The 26505-nt window shown below is 32.6% G+C and overlaps 1 protein-coding gene across 2 annotated transcripts in view; it reads left to right on the top strand.

The window, feature by feature from the left end:
• Positions 1–26505, top strand: part of Epac (Exchange protein directly activated by cAMP) — a 374689-nt gene that overhangs the window by 78142 nt on the left and 270042 nt on the right. For both annotated transcript variants that reach the window (XM_074115265.1, XM_074115263.1), the window contains exon 3: positions 17614–17693. In XM_074115265.1, coding sequence (XP_073971366.1) covers positions 17614–17693 — 80 coding nt within the window. The remainder of the gene's footprint in view (positions 1–17613; positions 17694–26505) is intronic.

Below are 26505 nucleotides of genomic sequence, written 5' to 3'. Positions count from 1 at the left end.
ATTAAAACATAGGAATTTGTACCACATATAGAGCTCAGTTTTCTCTACAATTCGATAAAGAATTCATTGAAATCTGTTAAGTACATAAAGAGATATCACCCTTTGAATTTTGAACGAATTCGAAACGAGTATGGAAAACGACCAAAATTGAATATCAAATATCTCTATAACTTTTATCACTAAAACATTGCCATTTATACCACATATATAGGTAACTATTCTCTACATTTCAGTAAGGAAATCATTGGAATTTGACAAATACAAAAAGAGATATAAACGATTGAAATTTCTAGTAGTTTGAAAACCACCAAAATTTAACCTTCCATATATCGTTAACTACTATCATTAAAACATAGGAATTTGTACCACATATAGAGCTCAGTTTTCTCTACAATTCGATAAAGAATTCATTGAAATCTGTTAAGTACATAAAGAGATATCACCCTTTGAATTTTGAACGAATTCGAAACGAGTATGGAAAACGACCAAAATTGAATATCAAATATCTCTATAACCGTTATCACTAAAACATTGCCATTTATACCACATATATAGCTAACTATTCTCTACATTTCAGTAAACAAATCATTAGAATTGGACAAATACAAAAAGAGATATAAACGATTGAAATTTCTAGTAGTTTGAAAACCACCAAAATTTAACCTTCCATTTCTCGTTAACTACTATCATTAAAACGTAGCAAAATGTACCACATATACAGCTCAGTTTTCTCTACAATTTGATAAAGAATTCATTGAAATCTGATAAGTACATAAAGAGATATCATCCTTTGAATTTTGAACGAATTCGAAACGAGTATGGAAAACGACCAAAATAAAATATCAAATATCTCTATAACCGTTATCACTAAAACATTGCCATTTATACCACATATATAGCTAACTATTCTCTACATTTCAGTAAACAAATCATTAGAATTGGACAAATACAAAAAGAGATATAAACGATTGAAATTTCTAGTAGTTTGAAAACCTCCAAAACTTAACCTTCCATTTCTCGTTAACTACTATCATTAAAACGTAGCAAAATGTACCACATATAGAGCTCAGTTTTCTCTACAATTCGATAAATAATTCATTGAAATCTGTTAAGTACATAAAGAGATATCACCCTTTGAATTTTGAACGAATTCGAAACGAGTATGGAAAACGACCAAAATAAAATATCAAATATCTCTATAACCGTTATCACTAAAACATTGCCATTTATACCACATATATAGCTAACTATTCTCTACATTTCAGTAAGGAAATCATTGGAATTTGACAAATACAAAAAGAGATATAAACGATTGAAATTTCTAGTAGTTTGAAAACCACCAAAATTTAACCTTCCATTTCTCGTTAACTACTATCATTAAAACGTAGCAAAATGTACCACATATACAGCTCAGTTTTCTCTACAATTTGATAAAGAATTCATTGAAATCTGATAAGTACATACGGAGATATCATCCTTTGAATTTTGAACGAATTCGAAACGAGTATGGAAAACGACCAAAATAAAATATCAAATATCTCTATAACCGTTATCACTAAAACATTGCCATTTATACCACATATATAGCTAACTATTCTCTACATTTAGTATAGAAATCATTAGAATTGGACAAATACAAAAAGAGATATAAACGATTGAAATTTCTAGTAGTTTGAAAACCTCCAAAACTTAACCTTCCATTTCTCGTTAACTACTATCATTAAAACGTAGCAAAATGTACCACATATAGAGCTCAGTTTTCTCTACAATTCGATAAAGAATTCATTGAAATCTGATAAGTACATAAAGAGATATCATCCTTTGAATTTTGAACGAATTCGAAACGAGTATGGAAAACGACCAAAATAAAATATCAAATATCTCTATAACCGTTATCACTAAAACATTGCCATTTATACCACATATATAGCTAACTATTCTCTACATTTAGTATAGAAATCATTAGAATTGGACAAATACAAAAAGAGATATAAACGATTGAAATTTCTAGTAGTTTGAAAACCTCCAAAACTTAACCTTCGATTTCTCGTTAACTACTATCATTAAAACATAGGAATTTGTACCACATATAGAGCTCAGTTTTCTCTACAATTCGATAAAGAATTCATTGAAATCTGATAAGTACATAAAGAGATATCATCCTTTGAATTTTGAACGAATTCGAAACGAGTATGGAAAACGACCAAAATAAAATATCAAATATCTCTATAACCGTTATCACTAAAACATTGCCATTTATACCACATATATAGCTAACTATTCTCTACATTTAGTATAGAAATCATTAGAATTGGACAAATACAAAAAGAGATATAAACGATTGAAATTTCTAGTAGTTTGAAAACCTCCAAAACTTAACCTTCCATTTCTCGTTAACTACTATCATTAAAACGTAGCAAAATGTACCACATATACAGCTCAGTTTTCTCTACAATTTGATAAAGAATTCATTGAAATCTGATAAGTACATAAAGAGATATCATCCTTTGAATTTTGAACGAATTCGAAACGAGTATGGAAAACGACCAAAATAAAATATCAAATATCTCTATAACCGTTATCACTAAAACATTGCCATTTATACCACATATATAGCTAACTATTCTCTACATTTCAGTAAACAAATCATTAGAATTGGACAAATACAAAAAGAGATATAAACGATTGAAATTTCTAGTAGTTTGAAAACCTCCAAAACTTAACCTTCCATTTCTCGTTAACTACTATCATTAAAACGTAGCAAAATGTACCACATATAGAGCTCAGTTTTCTCTACAATTTGATAAAGAATTCATTGAAATCTGATAAGTACATAAAGAGATATCATCCTTTGAATTTTGAACGAATTCGAAACGAGTATGGAAAACGACCAAAATAAAATATCAAATATCTCTATAACCGTTATCACTAAAACATTACCATTTATACCACATATATAGCTAACTATTCTCTTCATTTCAGTAAACAAATCATTAGAATTGGACAAATACAAAAAGAGATATAAACGATTGAAATTTCTAGTAGTTTGAAAACCTCCAAAACTTAACCTTCCATTTCTCGTTAACTACTATCATTAAAACGTAGCAAAATGTACCACATATAGAGCTCAGTTTTCTCTACAATTCGATAAAGAATTCATTGAAATCTGTTAAGTACATAAAGAGATATCACCCTTTGAATTTTGAACGAATTCGAAACGAGTATGGAAAACGACCAAAATTGAATATCAAATATCTCTATAACTTTTATCACTAAAACATTGCCATTTATACCACAAATATAGCTAACTTTTCTCTACATTTCAGTAAGGAAATCATTGGAATTTGACAAATACAAAAAGAGATATAAACGATTGAAATTTCTAGTAGTTTGAAAACCACCAAAATTTAACCTTCCATTTCTCGTTAACTACTATCATTAAAACGTAGCAAAATGTACCACATATACAGCTCAGTTTTCTCTACAATTTGATAAAGAATTCATTGAAATCTGATAAGTACATACGGAGATATCATCCTTTGAATTTTGAACGAATTCGAAACGAGTATGGAAAACGACCAAAATTGAATATCAAATATCTCTATAACCTTTATCACTAAAACATTGCCATTTATACCACATATATAGCTAACTATTCTCTACTTTTCAGTAAGGATATCATTGGAATTTAACAAATACAAAAAGAGATATAAACGATTGAAATTTCTAGTAGTTTGAAAACCACCAAAATTTAACCTTCCATATATCGTTAACTACTATCATTAAAACATAGGAATTTGTGCCACATATAGAGCTCAGTTTTCTCTACAATTCGATAAAGAATTCATTGAAATCTGATAAGTACATAATGGGATATCATCCTTTGAATTTTGAACGAATTCGAAACGAATTTGAAAACGTTTGAAATTTTTCGACGTCAAACCTTTTTCAACTTTCGTCCCGGGCAGTTTTAAATAAAATGATTTTTCAATTTATACTAACTTAACCACAAAAACCCAAGTTTCTTGATTTTAACCAGATCAGCTTAGATGGTGTCTTTATGTTTGGGAACCCAAAACAGAAGATCTACCCTGTTGTTGTACTTCCTCTTAAGATTTGCAAGAGAATGGATAAACCTCGGTACAAAGAAAGTGGTGACTAAGAAAGAACTTGTAGAATATCGCTCGCAGTTTATTTCTAGGACGTGACTAATGAAAAACCCATTGTTTCTATAGAAGAAGATTCGACATTTAACAAACGGGGGTTTATCCTTTACCCAGGAACGAGGTCGGCAGCTGACCCAGGTCTTTGAAAGTGGGGTACGCATAAAACAAGTATTGTTGCCAGTGTTGTTTAGGAGTAGGCTTTATTTGTGTTGCGCCGTAGTAGGAGGTGGTATTGTACACAGCCGGAGGTGGTGTTAGTAAGGGATGGAAATGCCACCCTGGGTTCTCTTTATGCGTACCCTTTATCTTAACCCACTATCCCAGTAATAGCATTACGCTAGAATAGATATGGAAGAAAACAAACGAAATTGTGAGACATTGATGATAAGGGGGGAGCAAAAATATTGTTTTGCAGCTTTATAAGATGGAAAATCTCTCCATCTCTGCAGTGATCTCAGGAGGAAATTTTGCTTAAACCTGGAGCTTTTACTTCATTTTCAGTTTCACAACGGAAGAAATCTCCAATTCTTAAAATACTGCAATAAAGTGCATGAGTAGGTGCTTACACCTATCAGAGAATCACTTCCTACTTCCGCAATACTTACGTCAGCGTTGGGCCATTACGTCTTGGAAGCCGTAAAAGAATCTATCTTACCTTGGCTATCAATCTTAACTCATGAAATCAACTTATTACCCAGAAAGTGACAGCAAGATTTTGGTTGCAAAACAGCGTGTTTCTAGGGGACTGTGACTGTATCCTGAAGTCCTGTTTCATTTCCGGTTGCGCTGACAGTTGCTGTGTATAACACTAATTCCTGTTCAGTTACTTAAGGCTCCAAGTTTTGAGAATTTCCAGAAAAAACTGCGACTGATACCAGTTCCGGGTTGAATACTCGTAAGGTGAAGGAAAAACAATTACGAGTGGGATAAGTACATAAAGAGATATCATCCTTTGAATTTTGAACGAATTCGAAACGAGTATGGAAAACGACCAAAATTGAATATCAAATATCTCTATAACCGTTATCACTAAAACATTGCCATTTATACCACATATATAGCTAACTATTCTCTACATTTAGTATAGAAATCATTAGAATTAGACAAATACAAAAAGAGATATAAACGATTGAAATTTCTAGTAGTTTGAAAACCTCCAAAACTTAACCTTCCATTTCTCGTCAACTACTATCATTAAAACGTAGCAAAATGTACCACATATAGAGCTCAGTTTTCTCTACAATTTGATAAAGAATTCATTGAAATCTGATAAGTACATAAAGAGATATCATCCTTTGAATTTTGAACGAATTCGAAACCAGTATGGAAAACGACCAAAATTGAATATCAAATATCTCTATAACCTTTATCACTAAAACATTGCCATTTATACCACATATATAGCTAACTATTCTCTACATTTAGTATAGAAATCATTAGAATTGGACAAATACAAAAAGAGATATAAACGATTGAAATTTCTAGTAGTTTGAAAACCTCCAAAACTTAACCTTCCATTTCTCGTTAACTACTATCATTAAAACGTAGCAAAATGTACCACATATAGAGCTCAGTTTTCTCTACAATTCGATAAAGAATTCATTGAAATCTGATAAGTACATAAAGAGATATCATCCTTTGAATTTTGAACGAATTTGAAACGAGTATGGAAAACGACCAAAATTGAATATCAAATATCTCTATAACCGTTATCACTAAAACATTGCCATTTATACCACATATATAGCTAACTATTCTCTACATTTAGTATAGAAATCATTAGAATTGGACAAATACAAAAAGAGATATAAACGATTGAAATTTCTAGTAGTTTGAAAACCTCCAAAACTTAACCTTCCATTTCTCGTTAACTACTATCATTAAAACGTAGCAAAATGTACCACATATAGAGCTCAGTTTTCTCTACAATTCGATAAAGAATTCATTGAAATCTGATAAGTACATAAAGAGATATCATCCTTTGAATTTTGAACGAATTCGAAACGAGTATGGAAAACGACCAAAATTGAATATCAAATATCTCTATAACCTTTATCACTAAAACATTGCCATTTATACCACATATATAGCTAACTATTCTCTACATTTAGTATAGAAATCATTAGAATTGGACAAATACAAAAAGAGATATAAACGATTGAAATTTCTAGTAGTTTGAAAACCTCCAAAACTTAACCTTCCATTTCTCGTTAACTACTATCATTAAAACGTAGCAAAATGTACCACATATAGAGCTCAGTTTTCTCTACAATTCGATAAAGAATTCATTGAAATCTGATAAGTACATAAAGAGATATCATCCTTTGAATTTTGAACGAATTTGAAACGAGTATGGAAAACAACCAAAATTGAATATCAAATATCTCTATAACCTTTATCACTAAAACATTGCCATTTATACCACATATATAGCTAACTATTCTCTACTTTTCAGTAAGGATATCATTGGAATTTAACAAATACAAAAAGAGATATAAACGATTGAAATTTCTAGTAGTTTGAAAACCACCAAAATTTAACCTTCCATATATCGTTAACTACTATCATTAAAACATAGGAATTTGTGCCACATATAGAGCTCAGTTTTCTCTACAATTCGATAAAGAATTCATTGAAATCTGATAAGTACATAAAGAGATATCATCCTTTGAATTTTGAACGAATTCGAAACGAGTATGGAAAACGACCAAAATTGAATATCAAATATCTCTATAACCTTTATCACTAAAACATTGCCATTTATACCACATATATAGCTAACTATTCTCTACATTGCAGTAAGGAAATCATTGGAATTTGACAAATATAAAAAGAGATACAAACGATTGAAATTTCTAGTAGTTTGAAAACCACCAAAATTTAACCTTCCATATATCGTTAACTACTATCATTAAAACATAGGAATTTGTACCACATATAGAGCTCAGTTTTCTCTACAATTCGATAAAGAATTCATTGAAATCTGATAAGTACATAAAGAGATATCATCCTTTGAATTTTGAACGAATTCGAAACGAGTATGGAAAACGACCAAAATTGAATATCAAATATCTCTATAACCTTTATCACTAAAACATTGCCATTTATACCACATATATAGGTAACTATTCTCTACATTTCAGTAAGGAAATCATTGGAATTTGACAAATACAAAAAGAGATATAAACGATTGAAATTTCTAGTAGTTTGAAAACCACCAAAATTTAACCTTCCATTTCTCGTTAACTACTATCATTAAAACGTAGCAAAATGTACCACATATACAGCTCAGTTTTCTCTACAATTTGATAAAGAATTCATTGAAATCTGATAAGTACATAAAGAGATATCATCCTTTGAATTTTGAACGAATTCGAAACGAGTATGGAAAACGACCAAAATAAAATATCAAATATCTCTATAACCGTTATCACTAAAACATTGCCATTTATACCACATATATAGCTAACTATTCTCTACATTTCAGTAAACAAATCATTAGAATTGGACAAATACAAAAAGAGATATAAACGATTGAAATTTCTAGTAGTTTGAAAACCTCCAAAACTTAACCTTCCATTTCTCGTTAACTACTATCATTAAAACGTAGCAAAATGTACCACATATAGAGCTCAGTTTTCTCTACAATTTGATAAAGAATTCATTGAAATCTGATAAGTACATAAAGAGATATCATCCTTTGAATTTTGAACGAATTCGAAACGAGTATGGAAAACGACCAAAATAAAATATCAAATATCTCTATAACCGTTATCACTAAAACATTACCATTTATACCACATATATAGCTAACTATTCTCTACATTTCAGTAAACAAATCATTAGAATTGGACAAATACAAAAAGAGATATAAACGATTGAAATTTCTAGTAGTTTGAAAACCTCCAAAACTTAACCTTCCATTTCTCGTTAACTACTATCATTAAAACGTAGCAAAATGTACCACATATAGAGCTCAGTTTTCTCTACAATTCGATAAAGAATTCATTGAAATCTGTTAAGTACATAAAGAGATATCACCCTTTGAATTTTGAACGAATTCGAAACGAGTATGGAAAACGACCAAAATTGAATATCAAATATCTCTATAACTTTTATCACTAAAACATTGCCATTTATACCACAAATATAGCTAACTTTTCTCTACATTTCAGTAAGGAAATCATTGGAATTTGACAAATACAAAAAGAGATATAAACGATTGAAATTTCTAGTAGTTTGAAAACCACCAAAATTTAACCTTCCATTTCTCGTTAACTACTATCATTAAAACGTAGCAAAATGTACCACATATACAGCTCAGTTTTCTCTACAATTTGATAAAGAATTCATTGAAATCTGATAAGTACATACGGAGATATCATCCTTTGAATTTTGAACGAATTCGAAACGAGTATGGAAAACGACCAAAATTGAATATCAAATATCTCTATAACCTTTATCACTAAAACATTGCCATTTATACCACATATATAGCTAACTATTCTCTACTTTTCAGTAAGGATATCATTGGAATTTAACAAATACAAAAAGAGATATAAACGATTGAAATTTCTAGTAGTTTGAAAACCACCAAAATTTAACCTTCCATATATCGTTAACTACTATCATTAAAACATAGGAATTTGTGCCACATATAGAGCTCAGTTTTCTCTACAATTCGATAAAGAATTCATTGAAATCTGATAAGTACATAATGGGATATCATCCTTTGAATTTTGAACGAATTCGAAACGAATTTGAAAACGTTTGAAATTTTTCGACGTCAAACCTTTTTCAACTTTCGTCCCGGGCAGTTTTAAATAAAATGATTTTTCAATTTATACTAACTTAACCACAAAAACCCAAGTTTCTTGATTTTAACCAGATCAGCTTAGATGGTGTCTTTATGTTTGGGAACCCAAAACAGAAGATCTACCCTGTTGTTGTACTTCCTCTTAAGATTTGCAAGAGAATGGATAAACCTCGGTACAAAGAAAGTGGTGACTAAGAAAGAACTTGTAGAATATCGCTCGCAGTTTATTTCTAGGACGTGACTAATGAAAAACCCATTGTTTCTATAGAAGAAGATTCGACATTTAACAAACGGGGGTTTATCCTTTACCCAGGAACGAGGTCGGCAGCTGACCCAGGTCTTTGAAAGTGGGGTACGCATAAAACAAGTATTGTTGCCAGTGTTGTTTAGGAGTAGGCTTTATTTGTGTTGCGCCGTAGTAGGAGGTGGTATTGTACACAGCCGGAGGTGGTGTTAGTAAGGGATGGAAATGCCACCCTGGGTTCTCTTTATGCGTACCCTTTATCTTAACCCACTATCCCAGTAATAGCATTACGCTAGAATAGATATGGAAGAAAACAAACGAAATTGTGAGACATTGATGATAAGGGGGGAGCAAAAATATTGTTTTGCAGCTTTATAAGATGGAAAATCTCTCCATCTCTGCAGTGATCTCAGGAGGAAATTTTGCTTAAACCTGGAGCTTTTACTTCATTTTCAGTTTCACAACGGAAGAAATCTCCAATTCTTAAAATACTGCAATAAAGTGCATGAGTAGGTGCTTACACCTATCAGAGAATCACTTCCTACTTCCGCAATACTTACGTCAGCGTTGGGCCATTACGTCTTGGAAGCCGTAAAAGAATCTATCTTACCTTGGCTATCAATCTTAACTCATGAAATCAACTTATTACCCAGAAAGTGACAGCAAGATTTTGGTTGCAAAACAGCGTGTTTCTAGGGGACTGTGACTGTATCCTGAAGTCCTGTTTCATTTCCGGTTGCGCTGACAGTTGCTGTGTATAACACTAATTCCTGTTCAGTTACTTAAGGCTCCAAGTTTTGAGAATTTCCAGAAAAAACTGCGACTGATACCAGTTCCGGGTTGAATACTCGTAAGGTGAAGGAAAAACAATTACGAGTGGGATAAGTACATAAAGAGATATCATCCTTTGAATTTTGAACGAATTCGAAACGAGTATGGAAAACGACCAAAATTGAATATCAAATATCTCTATAACCGTTATCACTAAAACATTGCCATTTATACCACATATATAGCTAACTATTCTCTACATTTAGTATAGAAATCATTAGAATTAGACAAATACAAAAAGAGATATAAACGATTGAAATTTCTAGTAGTTTGAAAACCTCCAAAACTTAACCTTCCATTTCTCGTCAACTACTATCATTAAAACGTAGCAAAATGTACCACATATAGAGCTCAGTTTTCTCTACAATTTGATAAAGAATTCATTGAAATCTGATAAGTACATAAAGAGATATCATCCTTTGAATTTTGAACGAATTCGAAACCAGTATGGAAAACGACCAAAATTGAATATCAAATATCTCTATAACCTTTATCACTAAAACATTGCCATTTATACCACATATATAGCTAACTATTCTCTACATTTAGTATAGAAATCATTAGAATTGGACAAATACAAAAAGAGATATAAACGATTGAAATTTCTAGTAGTTTGAAAACCTCCAAAACTTAACCTTCCATTTCTCGTTAACTACTATCATTAAAACGTAGCAAAATGTACCACATATAGAGCTCAGTTTTCTCTACAATTCGATAAAGAATTCATTGAAATCTGATAAGTACATAAAGAGATATCATCCTTTGAATTTTGAACGAATTTGAAACGAGTATGGAAAACGACCAAAATTGAATATCAAATATCTCTATAACCGTTATCACTAAAACATTGCCATTTATACCACATATATAGCTAACTATTCTCTACATTTAGTATAGAAATCATTAGAATTGGACAAATACAAAAAGAGATATAAACGATTGAAATTTCTAGTAGTTTGAAAACCTCCAAAACTTAACCTTCCATTTCTCGTTAACTACTATCATTAAAACGTAGCAAAATGTACCACATATAGAGCTCAGTTTTCTCTACAATTCGATAAAGAATTCATTGAAATCTGATAAGTACATAAAGAGATATCATCCTTTGAATTTTGAACGAATTCGAAACGAGTATGGAAAACGACCAAAATTGAATATCAAATATCTCTATAACCTTTATCACTAAAACATTGCCATTTATACCACATATATAGCTAACTATTCTCTACATTTAGTATAGAAATCATTAGAATTGGACAAATACAAAAAGAGATATAAACGATTGAAATTTCTAGTAGTTTGAAAACCTCCAAAACTTAACCTTCCATTTCTCGTTAACTACTATCATTAAAACGTAGCAAAATGTACCACATATAGAGCTCAGTTTTCTCTACAATTCGATAAAGAATTCATTGAAATCTGATAAGTACATAAAGAGATATCATCCTTTGAATTTTGAACGAATTTGAAACGAGTATGGAAAACAACCAAAATTGAATATCAAATATCTCTATAACCTTTATCACTAAAACATTGCCATTTATACCACATATATAGCTAACTATTCTCTACTTTTCAGTAAGGATATCATTGGAATTTAACAAATACAAAAAGAGATATAAACGATTGAAATTTCTAGTAGTTTGAAAACCACCAAAATTTAACCTTCCATATATCGTTAACTACTATCATTAAAACATAGGAATTTGTGCCACATATAGAGCTCAGTTTTCTCTACAATTCGATAAAGAATTCATTGAAATCTGATAAGTACATAAAGAGATATCATCCTTTGAATTTTGAACGAATTCGAAACGAGTATGGAAAACGACCAAAATTGAATATCAAATATCTCTATAACCTTTATCACTAAAACATTGCCATTTATACCACATATATAGCTAACTATTCTCTACATTGCAGTAAGGAAATCATTGGAATTTGACAAATATAAAAAGAGATACAAACGATTGAAATTTCTAGTAGTTTGAAAACCACCAAAATTTAACCTTCCATATATCGTTAACTACTATCATTAAAACATAGGAATTTGTACCACATATAGAGCTCAGTTTTCTCTACAATTCGATAAAGAATTCATTGAAATCTGATAAGTACATAAAGAGATATCATCCTTTGAATTTTGAACGAATTCGAAACGAGTATGGAAAACGACCAAAATTGAATATCAAATATCTCTATAACCTTTATCACTAAAACATTGCCATTTATACCACATATATAGGTAACTATTCTCTACATTTCAGTAAGGAAATCATTGGAATTTGACAAATACAAAAAGAGATATAAACGATTGAAATTTCTAGTAGTTTGAAAACCACCAAAATTTAACCTTCCATTTCTCGTTAACTACTATCATTAAAACGTAGCAAAATGTACCACATATACAGCTCAGTTTTCTCTACAATTTGATAAAGAATTCATTGAAATCTGATAAGTACATAAAGAGATATCATCCTTTGAATTTTGAACGAATTCGAAACGAGTATGGAAAACGACCAAAATAAAATATCAAATATCTCTATAACCGTTATCACTAAAACATTGCCATTTATACCACATATATAGCTAACTATTCTCTACATTTCAGTAAACAAATCATTAGAATTGGACAAATACAAAAAGAGATATAAACGATTGAAATTTCTAGTAGTTTGAAAACCTCCAAAACTTAACCTTCCATTTCTCGTTAACTACTATCATTAAAACGTAGCAAAATGTACCACATATAGAGCTCAGTTTTCTCTACAATTTGATAAAGAATTCATTGAAATCTGATAAGTACATAAAGAGATATCATCCTTTGAATTTTGAACGAATTCGAAACGAGTATGGAAAACGACCAAAATAAAATATCAAATATCTCTATAACCGTTATCACTAAAACATTGCCATTTATACCACATATATAGCTAACTATTCTCTACATTTCAGTAAACAAATCATTAGAATTGGACAAATACAAAAAGAGATATAAACGATTGAAATTTCTAGTAGTTTGAAAACCTCCAAAACTTAACCTTCCATTTCTCGTTAACTACTATCATTAAAACGTAGCAAAATGTACCACATATAGAGCTCAGTTTTCTCTACAATTTGATAAAGAATTCATTGAAATCTGATAAGTACATAAAGAGATATCATCCTTTGAATTTTGAACGAATTCGAAACGAGTATGGAAAACGACCAAAATAAAATATCAAATATCTCTATAACCGTTATCACTAAAACATTGCCATTTATACCACATATATAGCTAACTATTCTCTACATTTCAGTAAACAAATCATTAGAATTGGACAAATACAAAAAGAGATATAAACGATTGAAATTTCTAGTAGTTTGAAAACCTCCAAAACTTAACCTTCCATTTCTCGTTAACTACTATCATTAAAACGTAGCAAAATGAACCACATATAGAGCTCAGTTTTCTCTACAATTCGATAAAGAATTCATTGAAATCTGTTAAGTACATAAAGAGATATCACCCTTTGAATTTTGAACGAATTCGAAACGAGTATGGAAAACGACCAAAATTGAATATCAAATATCTCTATAACTTTTATCACTAAAACATTGCCATTTATACCACATATATAGCTAACTATTCTCTACATTTCAGTAAGGAAATCATTGGAATTTGACAAATACAAAAAGAGATATAAACGATTGAAATTTCTAGTAGTTTGAAAACCACCAAAATTTAACCTTCCATTTCTCGTTAACTACTATCATTAAAACGTAGCAAAATGTACCACATATACAGCTCAGTTTTCTCTACAATTTGATAAAGAATTCATTGAAATCTGATAAGTACATAAAGAGATATCATCCTTTGAATTTTGAACGAATTCGAAACGAGTATGGAAAACGACCAAAATAAAATATCAAATATCTCTATAACCGTTATCACTAAAACATTGCCATTTATACCACATATATAGCTAACTATTCTCTACATTTCAGTAAGGAAATCATTGGAATTTGACAAATACAAAAAGAGATATAAACGATTGAAATTTCTAGTAGTTTGAAAACCTCCAAACCTTCCATTTCTCGTTAACTACTATCATTAAAACATAGAAATTTGTGCCACCTATAGAGCTGTGTATTCTCTACAATTCGGAAAAGATTTCATAGAAATATATTAAGTACATAAAGAGATATCATCCTTTGAATTTTGAACGAATTCGAAACAAGTATGGAAAACGACCAAAATTGAATATCAAATATCTCTATAACCGTTATCACTAAAACATTGCCATTTATACCACATATATAGCTAACTATTCTCTACATTTCAGTAAGGAAATCATTGGAATTTGACAAATGCAAAAAGAGATATAAACGATTGAAATTTCTAGTAGTTTGAAAACCTCCAAACCTTCCATTTCTCGTTAACTACTATCATTAAAACATAGAAATTTGTGCCACCTATAGAGCTGTGTATTCTCTACAATTCGGAAAAGATTTCATAGAAATATATTAAGTACATAAAGAGATATCATCCTTTGAATTTTGAACGAATTCGAAACGAGTATGGAAAACGACCAAAATTGAATATCAAATATCTCTATAACCGTTATCACTAAAACATTGCCATTTATACCACATATATAGCTAACTATTCTCTACATTTCAGTAAGGAAATCATTGGAATTTGACAAATACAAAAAGAGATATAAACGATTGAAATTTCTAGTAGTTTGAAAACCTCCAAACCTTCCATTTCTCGTTAACTACTATCATTAAAACATAGAAATTTGTGCCACCTATAGAGCTGTGTATTCTCTACAATTCGGCAAAGATTTCATAGAAATATATTAAGTACATAAAGAGATATCATCCTTTGAATTTTGAACGAATTCGAAACGAGTATGGAAAACGACCAAAATTGAATATCAAATATCTCTATAACCGTTATCACTAAAACATTGCCATTTATACCACATATATAGCTAACTATTCTCTACATTTCAGTAAGGAAATCATTGGAATTTGACAAATACAAAAAGAGATATAAACGATTGAAATTTCTAGTAGTTTGAAAACCTCCAAACCTTCCATTTCTCGTTAACTACTATCATTAAAACATAGAAATTTGTGCCACCTATAGAGCTGTGTATTCTCTACAATTCGGAAAAGATTTCATAGAAATATATTAAGTACATAAAGAGATATCATCCTTTGAATTTTGAACGAATTCGAAACGAGTATGGAAAACGACCAAAATTGAATATCAAATATCTCTATAACCGTTATCACTAAAACATTGCCATTTATACCACATATATAGCTAACTATTCTCTACATTTAGTATAGAAATCGTTGGAATTTGACAAATACAAAAAGAGATATAAACGATTGAAATTTCTTGTAGTTTGAAAACCTCCAAAATTTAACCTTCCATTTCTCGTTAACTACTATCATTAAAACGTAGCAATTTGTACCACATATAGATCTTAGTATTTTCTACAATTCGATAAAGAATTCATTGAAATCTGTTAAGTACATAAAGAGATATCATCCTTTGAATTTTGAACGAATTCGAAACGAGTATGGAAAACGACCAAAATTGAATATCAAATATCTGTATAACCATTATCACTAAAACATTGCCATTTATACCACATATATAGCTAACTATTCTCTACATTTCAGTAAGGAAATCATTGGAATTTGACAAATACAAAAAGAGATATAAACGATTGAAATTTCTAGTAGTTTGAAAACCTCCAAAATTTAACCTTCCATTTCTCGTTAACTACTATCATTACAACGTAGCAAATTGTACCACATATAGAGCTCAGTTTTCTCTACAATTCGATAAAGAATTCATTGAAATATGATAAGTACATAAAGAGATATCATCCTTTAAAATTTAAACGAATTCGAAACGAGTATAGAAAACGTCCAAAATAAAATATCAAATATCTCTATAACCGTTGCTACTAAAACATTGCCATTTATACCACAAATATAGCTAACTATTCTCTACATTTCAGTAAACAAATCATTGGAATTTGACAAATACAAAAGGAGATATAAACGATTGAAATTCCAAGAAGTTTGTAAACCTCAAAAATTGAACCTTCCATTTCTCGTTAACTACTATCATTAAAACGTAGAAATTTGTGCCACCTATAGAACTGTGTATTCTCTACAATTCGGTAAAGATTTCATTGAAATCTAATAAGTACATAATGGGATATCATCCTTGGAATTTCGAACGAATTCGAAACGAATTTGAAAACGTTTGAAATTTTTTGACGTCAAACCTTTTTCAACTTTCGTCCCGGGCAGTTTTAAATAAAATGATTTTTTTATTTATACTAACTTAACCACAAAAACCCAAGTTTCTTGATTTTAACCAGATCAGCTTAGATGGTGTCTTTATGTTTGGGAACCCAAAACAGAAGATCTACCCTATTGTCGTACTTCCTCTTAAGATTTGCAAGAGAATGGATAAACCTCGGTACAAAGAAAGTGGTGACTAAGAAAGAACTTGTAGAATATCGCTCGCAGTTTATTTCCAGGACGTGACTAATGAAAAACCCATTGTTTCTATAGAAGAAGATTCGACATTTAACAAACGGGGGTTTATCCTTTACCCAGGAACGAGGTCGGCAGCTGACCCAGGTCTTTGAAAGTGGGGTACGCATAAAACAAGTATTGTTGCCAGTGTTGTTTAGGAGTAGGCTTTATTTGTGTTGCGCCGTAGTAGGAGGTGGTATTGTACACAGCCGGAGGTGGTGTTAGTAAGGGAAGGAAATGCCACCCTGGGTTCTCTTTATGCGTACCCTTTATCTTAACCCACTATCCCAGTAATAGCATTACGCTAGAATAGATATGGAAGAAAACAAACGAAATTGTGAGACATTGATGATAAGGGGGGAGCAAAAATATTGTTTTGCAGCTTTATAAGATGGAACATCTCTCCATCTCTGCAGTGATCTCAGGAGGAAATTTTGCTTAAACCTGGAGCTTTTACTTCATTTTCAGTTTCACAACGGAAGAAATCTCCAATTCTTAAAATACTGCAATAAAGTGCATGAGTAGGTGCTTACACCTATCAGAGAATCACTTCCTACTTCCGCAATACTTACGTCAGCGTTGGGCCATTACGTCTTGGAAGCTGTAAAAGAATCTATCTTACCTTGGCTATCAATCTTAACTCATGAAATCAACTTATTACCCAGAAAGTGACAGCAAGATTTTGGTTGCAAAACAGCGTGTTTCTAGGGGGACTGTGACTGTATCCTGAAGACCTGTTTCATTTCCGGTTGCGCTGACACAGTTGCTGTGTATAACACTAATTCCTGTTCAGTTACTGATTTAAGGCTCCATGTTCTGAGAATTTCCAGAAAAAACTGCGACTGATACACGCGAACCAGTTCCGGGTTGAATTGGCGCACACGGAAATGGTCATCCCCAATCATGACCGGCTTCCACTACTCGTAAGGTGAAGGAAAAACAATTACGAGTGTTTTTACGACTATAGAAACAATTAATGATTCCTGTTACGTGTGTTGCAGTGTTCCGCCAAGGAGAATTGGGCACATCCTGGTATGTGGTACTTACTGGCAGTCTGGATGTAAAGGTGCACCAAGATAAGGTAAGCTTAATGAACCAATAACACTAAAAAAAAATAAGACTACAATCATTTCCTGTTTAGTTTTACCGGAAACAGTTTATTACGCTCGTCTACGTAGGTACAATATTTCGAACTTCACAATGCATTTAAAGTACGCTACTCTAGTACGTAGTATGAAGTATATATATATTTTTTTAGTAACAGTTCATCTAGAACTTTATATGGAGTTTTATTAAAGTCATAAATATTAAAGTTCTTGTTTATCGAATATTATTTTCTCTCTGCAGCAAGCTTCTATTACAGCTAGGCCATTTTTATGGATCTACCAGTTTCAACATGTTAGAAGAAAAATAAATCAATCGAATATACATGTATACTGTGTAAGCCTTTAGTGGCTTCACCTAAAGTTGATATATCTATTATTATAACTCTATATCGAACAGAATATTTAACGGAAGTAAGCAAAGAAATGATCGTGAGACCGGAAATAAATGAGAAAACATTATAGTTAAGGTTTCAACATTGTACGCATTGAATAAAGTTGAGTTTTCTTCACTAATCGAGTCCAGGCAAGCGTAGCAAGCTAAATAGATGACGATTAGCTCACCGGAAGTAGTAAAACTTGCCGTATTTTAAGATCTCAGTTACCGCAAAACACTCAAATGATAGTGGTACATCACCACTGAAGTGATATGAATTAAATATGACGTCAGAAATGTTCATAGTTTGAAGTTAGACACATTAATAGGGAATCTTGGTAATTTGAGCCCAAAATTTTGGTTGGATATTGCCTCCAAACCAGTGGTCAAATCGAAAGCAAAACCTGAGAAATGCCATCAGCCCCAGAAATGGTGGCAGCAACGGTGGTACGGAGCTTTGAAGTCCTTTGAACTTTGAAGTACATATTAGGACTTCCGATAAGTCTTAGTACTTCTCCGATAAGTCTTAATACTTCCGATAAGTCTTAATACTTCAGATAAGTCCTAATAGTTCGTATAACACTTAATACTTCCGATAAATCTTAATACTTCTCCGATAATTCTTAATAATTCCGATAATACTTCTCCAATAAGTCTTAATACTTCCGATAAGTCTTAATACTTCAGATAAGTCCTAATAGTTCGTATAACTCTTAATACTTCGGATAAGTCTTAATACTTCTCCGATAAGTCTTAATACTTCCGATGTCTTAATACTTCCGATGTCTTAATACTTCCGATAAGTCTTAATACTTCCGATGTCTTAATACTTCCGATGTCTTAATACTTCCGATGTCTTAATACTTCCGATAAGTCTTAATACTTCTCTAATAAGTCTTAATACTTCCGATAAGTCTTAACACTTCCGATGTCTTAATACTTCCGATAAGACTTAATACTTTCGATAAGTCTTAATACTTCTCCGATAAGTCTCAATACTTCTCCGATAAGTCTTAATACTTCTCACTAAAACTGGACAAAACTTTTTTTTTTCACGCCACCCTCCATTAATGTCAATTTATAAAACGGAAATAGTTTCAAGATTATAATGGTAGAAAATCGCCTGTAGAACTATTCCCCCATGTAGATTACCTATTTGGGCTGCTATATCAATCCACACACACATTGCAAGAATAAGAAATTCGATATTCTAGCGAACATTTTCAAAAATTACAACAACAAAAAAGTGCATTCTACATCATTACACTGTGAGTAAAGGAGGAACAGTTGCCTGTTGATGGGAGATAAAAGGAAGTGAAGTTCAGATTGATTTCCTCTTTCTACACTCATTACATCAAGAATGAACTATATACCGGAAATAGTCCGACAGATGTTACAAATAGCTTGCCATTGAATGGAACAAAATTGTAGATATTAATTCTTGATGTACGACGATTCCAATGCTATCACGATTATGTTGGGTGGGAGGAGGGGGGCACGAAAATGAGCAACGAGTAAATGACCGTCGGCGATCAGCTGATCGCTGGCGATTATCTGAACAATGGCCGAAATAATTGTCAATAATTACGTAAGTTAGGTTAAGTCTCAATGGTTCTGAATGTAGTCTTACTTAGCTGCAGATTTTTGCTTTAGGTATTTTTGCAGAAAAATGGTTAACTCTTTTGGTATTAATATTTGATCAAAAAGCTTTTAGTAAAAATGGAAAATTTAATAAATTATTAAAATATAACTCACGACTTTATTTTACTCCAACTCATTCCTGCTTTGATTTAAATATTCACAGATGTCCTTTTGAGTATTTTTTTTTTCTGGAACATACAATAATGAGACAATTAATTTTTGATTGGAGAGAAAAATACAATAATCAGCTAGGCACACTCACAGGACTTTCTCTTACTAAACTCACAAATTCGAACTCACAAATTTTCTCCGAACGTTTGAGTTGTATTTAGAAGGAATCTACCCACCCCTTTCCTCAAATTTTCTGTAAAAAATGTACAAAAAAAAGAAGTAGAAATTTTTTAGAGACTTCACGGTTTAGTAATTGTAAGCCATTTGCGTGGAAATCTTAAAATACGGAAAATTTTATTCGGGTAATGTGGTACTTCCGATAAGTCTCAATACTTCCGATAAGTCTTAATACTTCTCCGATAAGTCCTAATACTTCCGATAAGTCTTAATACTTCCGATAAGTCTTAATACTTCCGATAAGTCTTAACGAGTTAAGCGTATTTGACGTGTATACAAGTCAAACCAAATCTCTATTACAGTGCGTTCGACGTGGTGTATACTCGTTGTGAAACAATATAAAATTGCCATTAACTACAAAAAACTCAAAATTTTAATAAAATACAATAAGAATATTATTTGGTGGGATGTTTCCTTTATCTTACCAATAGAACTGCCAAGTATTTTTGTACGGAGGGAGGTGGTGGGAGCCCCAGCCAAATGATAAGTGGTTGGTACATGTTTGGTCTCCGCATTAGAGATTCGGGAATTACGCACACAAATAGAAGCTCTCAACCCTTGTGCAATGCCCAGATAGAAGTTCAGACCTCCAGTACGAGCAAAGATTTCATTTTGCACAGAATTCAAAAAGCTCTTTTCTTCCTTGTAAAAAAAGCTCCTGCGTCCCTAGTTAAGTAGAGCAATGCATACGTGAAGCGGTGCAAGATTTTGGAATGAGCACAGTATGAGCTCTGGTAATCTCAAGCTCCAGAGAGAGATTGCAGAAAAAGTCGCTTGCAGTGACTATTACGACGTTGTTTTACATTTGATTGTTTTCCCTGCGTTCGACGTGTATACCACGTCATTGCCTGATTTTAATTCCGCACACTGAGGGGGAGTTTTTTAAAAACTAAATTCCACCGCTTAACTGGTTGATCAGAAAGCCGATAATTCTTAATACTTCCGATAAGTCTTTTTTTAATTTTTAAAGATTTTAGCAATTCAACACCAGAATACAGGTGGTATGCCAGTAAAATGAACAGTAATAGCACGTTTCAGGAAAGTCTAATCGTCTCCTATCTTGGAAGGGCCCTGAAACAAAGTGTCATTTTCAAATTTTCTATTCTGTAGCTCATTAAAAATTTCAATTTCAATTTCAAAATCCGTCACGATTGCCATGATTCCCCTTTTATCGAGCTAAGCAGGAAAAGAAAGCGAAAAACTGTGCACTTCTTTCTCAACAATGTGAGCCATACATATAGTGTTAAAAGTGTCGGTGGTAGAGTACCAAACAGTAGTAAAAGTGTTACTACCAACAACATGCAAGTGGCCGTAAAGAGTTTGAACTATTTTTATGAACTTAATAAAAAAAACAAACTTATCTTGAAAGAAGTTATAAACTTATTAAGCTTTAAGTTCTCAACTTAGTTTATAAAAACGTCAGAAAATAGCGACCAATCTTTCCTCACATCTGGCGACATCACACACTCGATTCTCTTATACGTCAATTTCCATAGTTCGTATTTTCCTGCTGCTAACATCATAAAGTTTGTAAAACAATGCACTGAAAGGGAAACCTTTTAGGAATGCCTCTGAAGACGATCCCAAAAAGGGAAAAGGAACTTACTGCGACTTATGGGGTTTCGAGCTGAAGTGTACATGAACAGACTAGAACTTTTCCCTAAATGCCAATTTTTTTCCTTTTTATCTGGACTTAGGGACATCATTAATCCAGATAATTCCGGTGAAGAAAATTTTTTTAGACGATTTTATTACTTTTTGCTTGACGAGGAATTAATAACTCAATAAATTTACCTAATCATTGATTTCAATTCTTATAAAAGAAAAATTGTAGAAGATGAATTTTTTTACCAAAAGAAATGAAACATAGTTTTAAAGATCTTATAAAAAAATTAAAGAGAAAAAGTAAGAAAGATCTGGCCAAGTGGAAACTCAAGTGGAAAATGGAGATCACGATAAGGAGAGATTTAAAGAAGGAAAAGCGGGTCCTTTAGCCATGCTGAACTAAAAAGGGACAAAAAAATGAAAACTACCAATAACGCTGGGAGCAGCGGGGGGGAAGAGATTCAGGCCAATTGACTGCACTAAACGACCTAAGGTCACTTAATGTTCAAAACTGTAAAAAGATTATCAATTAAGATAAGGGAGATGTCCTTAGGCAAGTAATAATTAATGTTGTGGGTGGAGAGGCTGTAAAAACAGAACTACTGTTGTTTTCCAAGTTTTAAGTACCGGTTTGGTGTAGAGATTTCCGCTTCACTTGCCTTACTAATTAATTTGCCCCTGATGCTGGGTGTAAGTCCGAAATCGGTCAGGGGTGCAATAAACGTGCTTGCTACGGACAGATAACAATCAAAGATAATTATCTAGCACTATGGACCAAATTAAATTATCAAAAGATTAATTATTATTATTTTTTTTTAAATTTATTTTGTAATTTACAATCTGTATACAATCAGTAAATGTGGAGAGAGTGATGTACTGGTGCGGGAGGAGAGCAGGAGGAGAGAAACTACCCAGCGGTAGCACTCTCTATAGGAGAGAGGAGAATGTGTGGAGAGAGGAGATACGAGTATAGGAGAATAATGGCGTTCAGGTCTTCAGCCTACAAGGAAGTCGCGGGGCCACTGGCGATTCAGTCGGCGAGAAGTATTGTTAGGGATGTCAGAGGAGGCGAGAGACAGTACAAGAGGATTGGAGCAAGTAGAGAGAGTAGTGTGGAATTTTTGGTATTTAGTCTTGACGAGTTGGTCTATGAAGGGAATGTTGAGGTCGGTGTGGAAGAGTCACCGTAGAAAAGAGCGTCCAACTATCTGTCGGCAGTAGTTCAGATTGGAATGTCCTGTACTGTCCGTATGTTTTGTAGGTTTGGCTGAACCCCACAGCTCTAGTCCTGTAAGTCCACATACGTAGGTTTGAGAATAGTGTTGTATATTAAGCGTTTGAGCTCAATTAGGTAATTTGGGAGCGTCGTCCAAGAAGTCTTGTAAAGCAGTTTCGCACGTTTCGTCATTGCTTGTCTTTTAAGTCTAGTGTGTGGGTTCCACGTGAGTCGTTTGTCTATGTAGAGCCCAAGGTAGCGCACCCAGATCCTGTACAAGAAAGAGGATTTTGCTGTTGAAGAGGAATTAATTTAAAAAATAAAATAGATTACAAATTTTCCTTGCAAACAGCCATCAAGACAATTTTCCCTCAAAAAAAAAATAGGCCTCACCCCGCACGATTTTCTTTGCTCACGATGAAACATTTCCTTTTTCCCCCCACCGCCACCAAAAATCGATTAAGAGCAAACTTAGGAGCGCGGCAAGAGTTAGCCAATGGTCCTGCATCTTATTTATTGCATTAAAAGACAGTTTAAAAATGTTTCGTGAAAATTCATGATGTTGAAGAAATTTTCCACAGCCAGGAAAAATGAAAGAACCACACTTCATAGAATGGATTTTTGCCATATTTCAGGGACTTTTTTTTTCCGGAAAATGATTCCTATGATTTTTCTTATAAACTTCTTACTTTATACAGGGTGGTTCATTTTAAGACGGCTCAAATGCATTTCACGCTTAAACGGTTTAATCTGAGCAAAAAATGGTAGAGGAAAAATTTGTTGCCCGTCACCTCTAGTTTCAGAATATGTGACATGATTTTAGATTCCTGCCCGCATACGCGGCTGACGCGCGACCAAAAGTGAGGGTTTGCAGTTGACCCCCATCCGTTTTAAAAAGTATAAAATGTAATAAAAGAAACCGGAAACCTCAATTCGATATCTACAAAATTAAAGGCGCTAGGCCATTTGAAAATCTGGTATTTATTAATCATATTTCAATTTTTTAACTGGTTATCAAAGAGAAATAAGAGCACGCGATAGGCCATTTTTATGTATTTTTTCATCCCCTTTCTACTGGAAATATTGCCAAGGCAGTAAAGCTAGTATTTTTCTTAATATCGGGAAATTTCTAAGAAAAATCAAATGTTAAGAGCTTTAGATGTTCTCCAAGCATACACAAAATGGCTAAAAATTAATTTTACATCTGTTACAAACAAGAAGGTTTAATAATTATTTGGTAATTTTCGGACAGTTGCGTTTAATTACCAAAAACATTGGAAACCTCCGGCCACATATTTAAGTGATCAATATCTTTAATGTAAAGGATCAAACTTATTCCTTAATTTATCAAATAATGCACTTTACTCAACTTGTGAAGCATGTACTGTGCCTTCAATGGTGCCTCCTCTGGCTCGAAAACCAGGTTAGCCAGGAGGTTATCAGCTGCTCTCTGTATTTGAGGAGTTGAACCTTCTTGTTTGTAACAGATGTAAAATTAATTTTTAGCCATTTTGTGTACGCTTGATAACATATAAAGCCAATTCCAGAATGTCCACTGTTCTTTTGTCCCCCCCCCAAAAAAAGAAATCCATCTTTCTATTCCAAAAACCTCCAGCGTTAAACTTACTCCTAGGTTCTATTATCAGAATCTACTGAAGCAACAATATATCCAACAGCTAATTGGAAAGAATACCTATCGACACACCCTACTTCGTGCTCAGAATCCTGAAGTCAGTAATAAAAGTAGAAAAGAAAGCATTATTTATCCCAGAAATGGGTCTATGGGTTCCCAAGGTTCTTACTAAGGTTTGAACGATTGGAAGGTGGTAATATCAGAAAAGTGGTTACTCCCAGAATGGGATATCGTTAAGAACATTAGACCCAAGTACCCAGGCGGCCTTTCTACAAACGATATTGTAATGTTGGTAACGTCACCTGCTCGTAATCACCTTTTGTAAATATGGCCGTTATCGTTACACTCGTAGCTGGCCGACATTTCTAACTTCCCTTTTTATTAGCCGGGGTGTTTATGCCAAACTAAACCTATAAAAATCTCTACCTTTTTTGGCATATATACAGGGTGACCAGAGTTATATGCTCCACCCACTTTTTTTTTAATCGGCGGGAAATATCGAAAAAATAAAAAACACGTATTTAATCATTTTTAGTCTAGTTTATTTTCAGTGATGACCCATTTTTTTTAAACCCAAGCAATATATAATATATGTATCTAGAGATACAGCATCCAACTTTTGTTTTTCAAATGGAACGTTATATTTTTTGTTGCATATTTTTATAGTATTTGAGCTCCTAAAAAAAACAAAAAAAAAATTTTTGAAATCGGTTAGGTTTTTCAAAAGTTATGGGTAATTTAAAATATGGAACACAAATTTCAGTTTACTGTCAAAATTACGTTATTTTTTTTAAAGAATCTGTTCAAACTGGGCACAACCAACGGATAGGCAAGCCAAAACTCTGGACTCCCACGCTCTGCTTGTAGCAGCACTTATGTGGCGAAGTCAAGATCTAGGCAGGCTAGAGTTATTCGACGTTTCAGATCATCGATTGAAGCCACGGGATTAAGGATACTTTACACTTTATTTTTTAGGTATCCTCACAAAAAATAGTCCATTTGGGTTAAGTCCGGAAATCGAGGTGGCCATTGGATGGGACAATGAGTCCCTAAGCACTTTTCATGGAAATTTTGGTCCCGGTAACCTCGAACCACTCTCGCATTATGTGCCGGGCAACCATCTTGGTGAAAATACATATCTAGCCGACGTTGTAGATGAACATCTTCAAGCAGAACTGGCAAAATGTCTCTTAAAAAAAAGTTGGATACCTTGCACCCGTTAAGTTCTCTCTGTAGAAGTATGGGCCGATTGGTTGATTTCCTAAAACTCCACACCATACGTTTGTAGAAAAAACAACCTGAACGTCGAATAACTCTAGCTTGCCTAGATCTTGACTTCGCCACCATAACTGCTGCTACAAGCAAAACGAGGGAGTCCAGAGTTTTGGCTTGCCTATCCGTTGATTGTGCCCAGTTTGAACAGATTCTTTAAAAAAAATAAGTAATTTTGACAATAAACTGAAATTTGTTTTTCATATTTTAAATTACCATAACTTTTGAAAAATCTAACCGATTTCAAAAATTTTTGTTTGTTTTTTTTTAGGAGCTCAAATACTATAAAAATATGCAACAAAAAATATAACGTTCCATTTGAAAAACAAAAGTTGGATGCTGTATCTCGAGATACAGGGGTTTAAAAAAATGGGTCAATCACTGAAAATAAACTAGACTAAAAATGATTAAATACGTGTTTTTTATTTTTTCGAAATTTCCCGCCGTTAAAAAAAAAAGTGGGTGGAGCCTGTAACCATGGTCACCCTGTATATTTCTTTTTTTTAAATTAAAGCGCATCAACATCTGACGTCTTTTGGCGCCATTCAACATTTCTTCCTGAATGACGTTCAAAGGAAGTTAAAAAGATTTAAGAAATTATTTTATTGATTTCATATTTATTGATTTAAGCAAATTGTGTTAAATATTTCAACAAAATATTCACCTGATCTACTATTTGGTAAATAAATTATGAAGTAA

Source organism: Rhodnius prolixus, unplaced genomic scaffold, assembly GCF_049639745.1.
Source record: "Rhodnius prolixus isolate KJV_2025 unplaced genomic scaffold, Rpr scaffold_7, whole genome shotgun sequence".
Classification (NCBI taxonomy): Eukaryota; Metazoa; Arthropoda; class Insecta; order Hemiptera; family Reduviidae; genus Rhodnius; species Rhodnius prolixus.
Note: the sequence above shows the minus strand (reverse complement) of the source record. Positions and strands in the feature narration are given on the sequence as shown.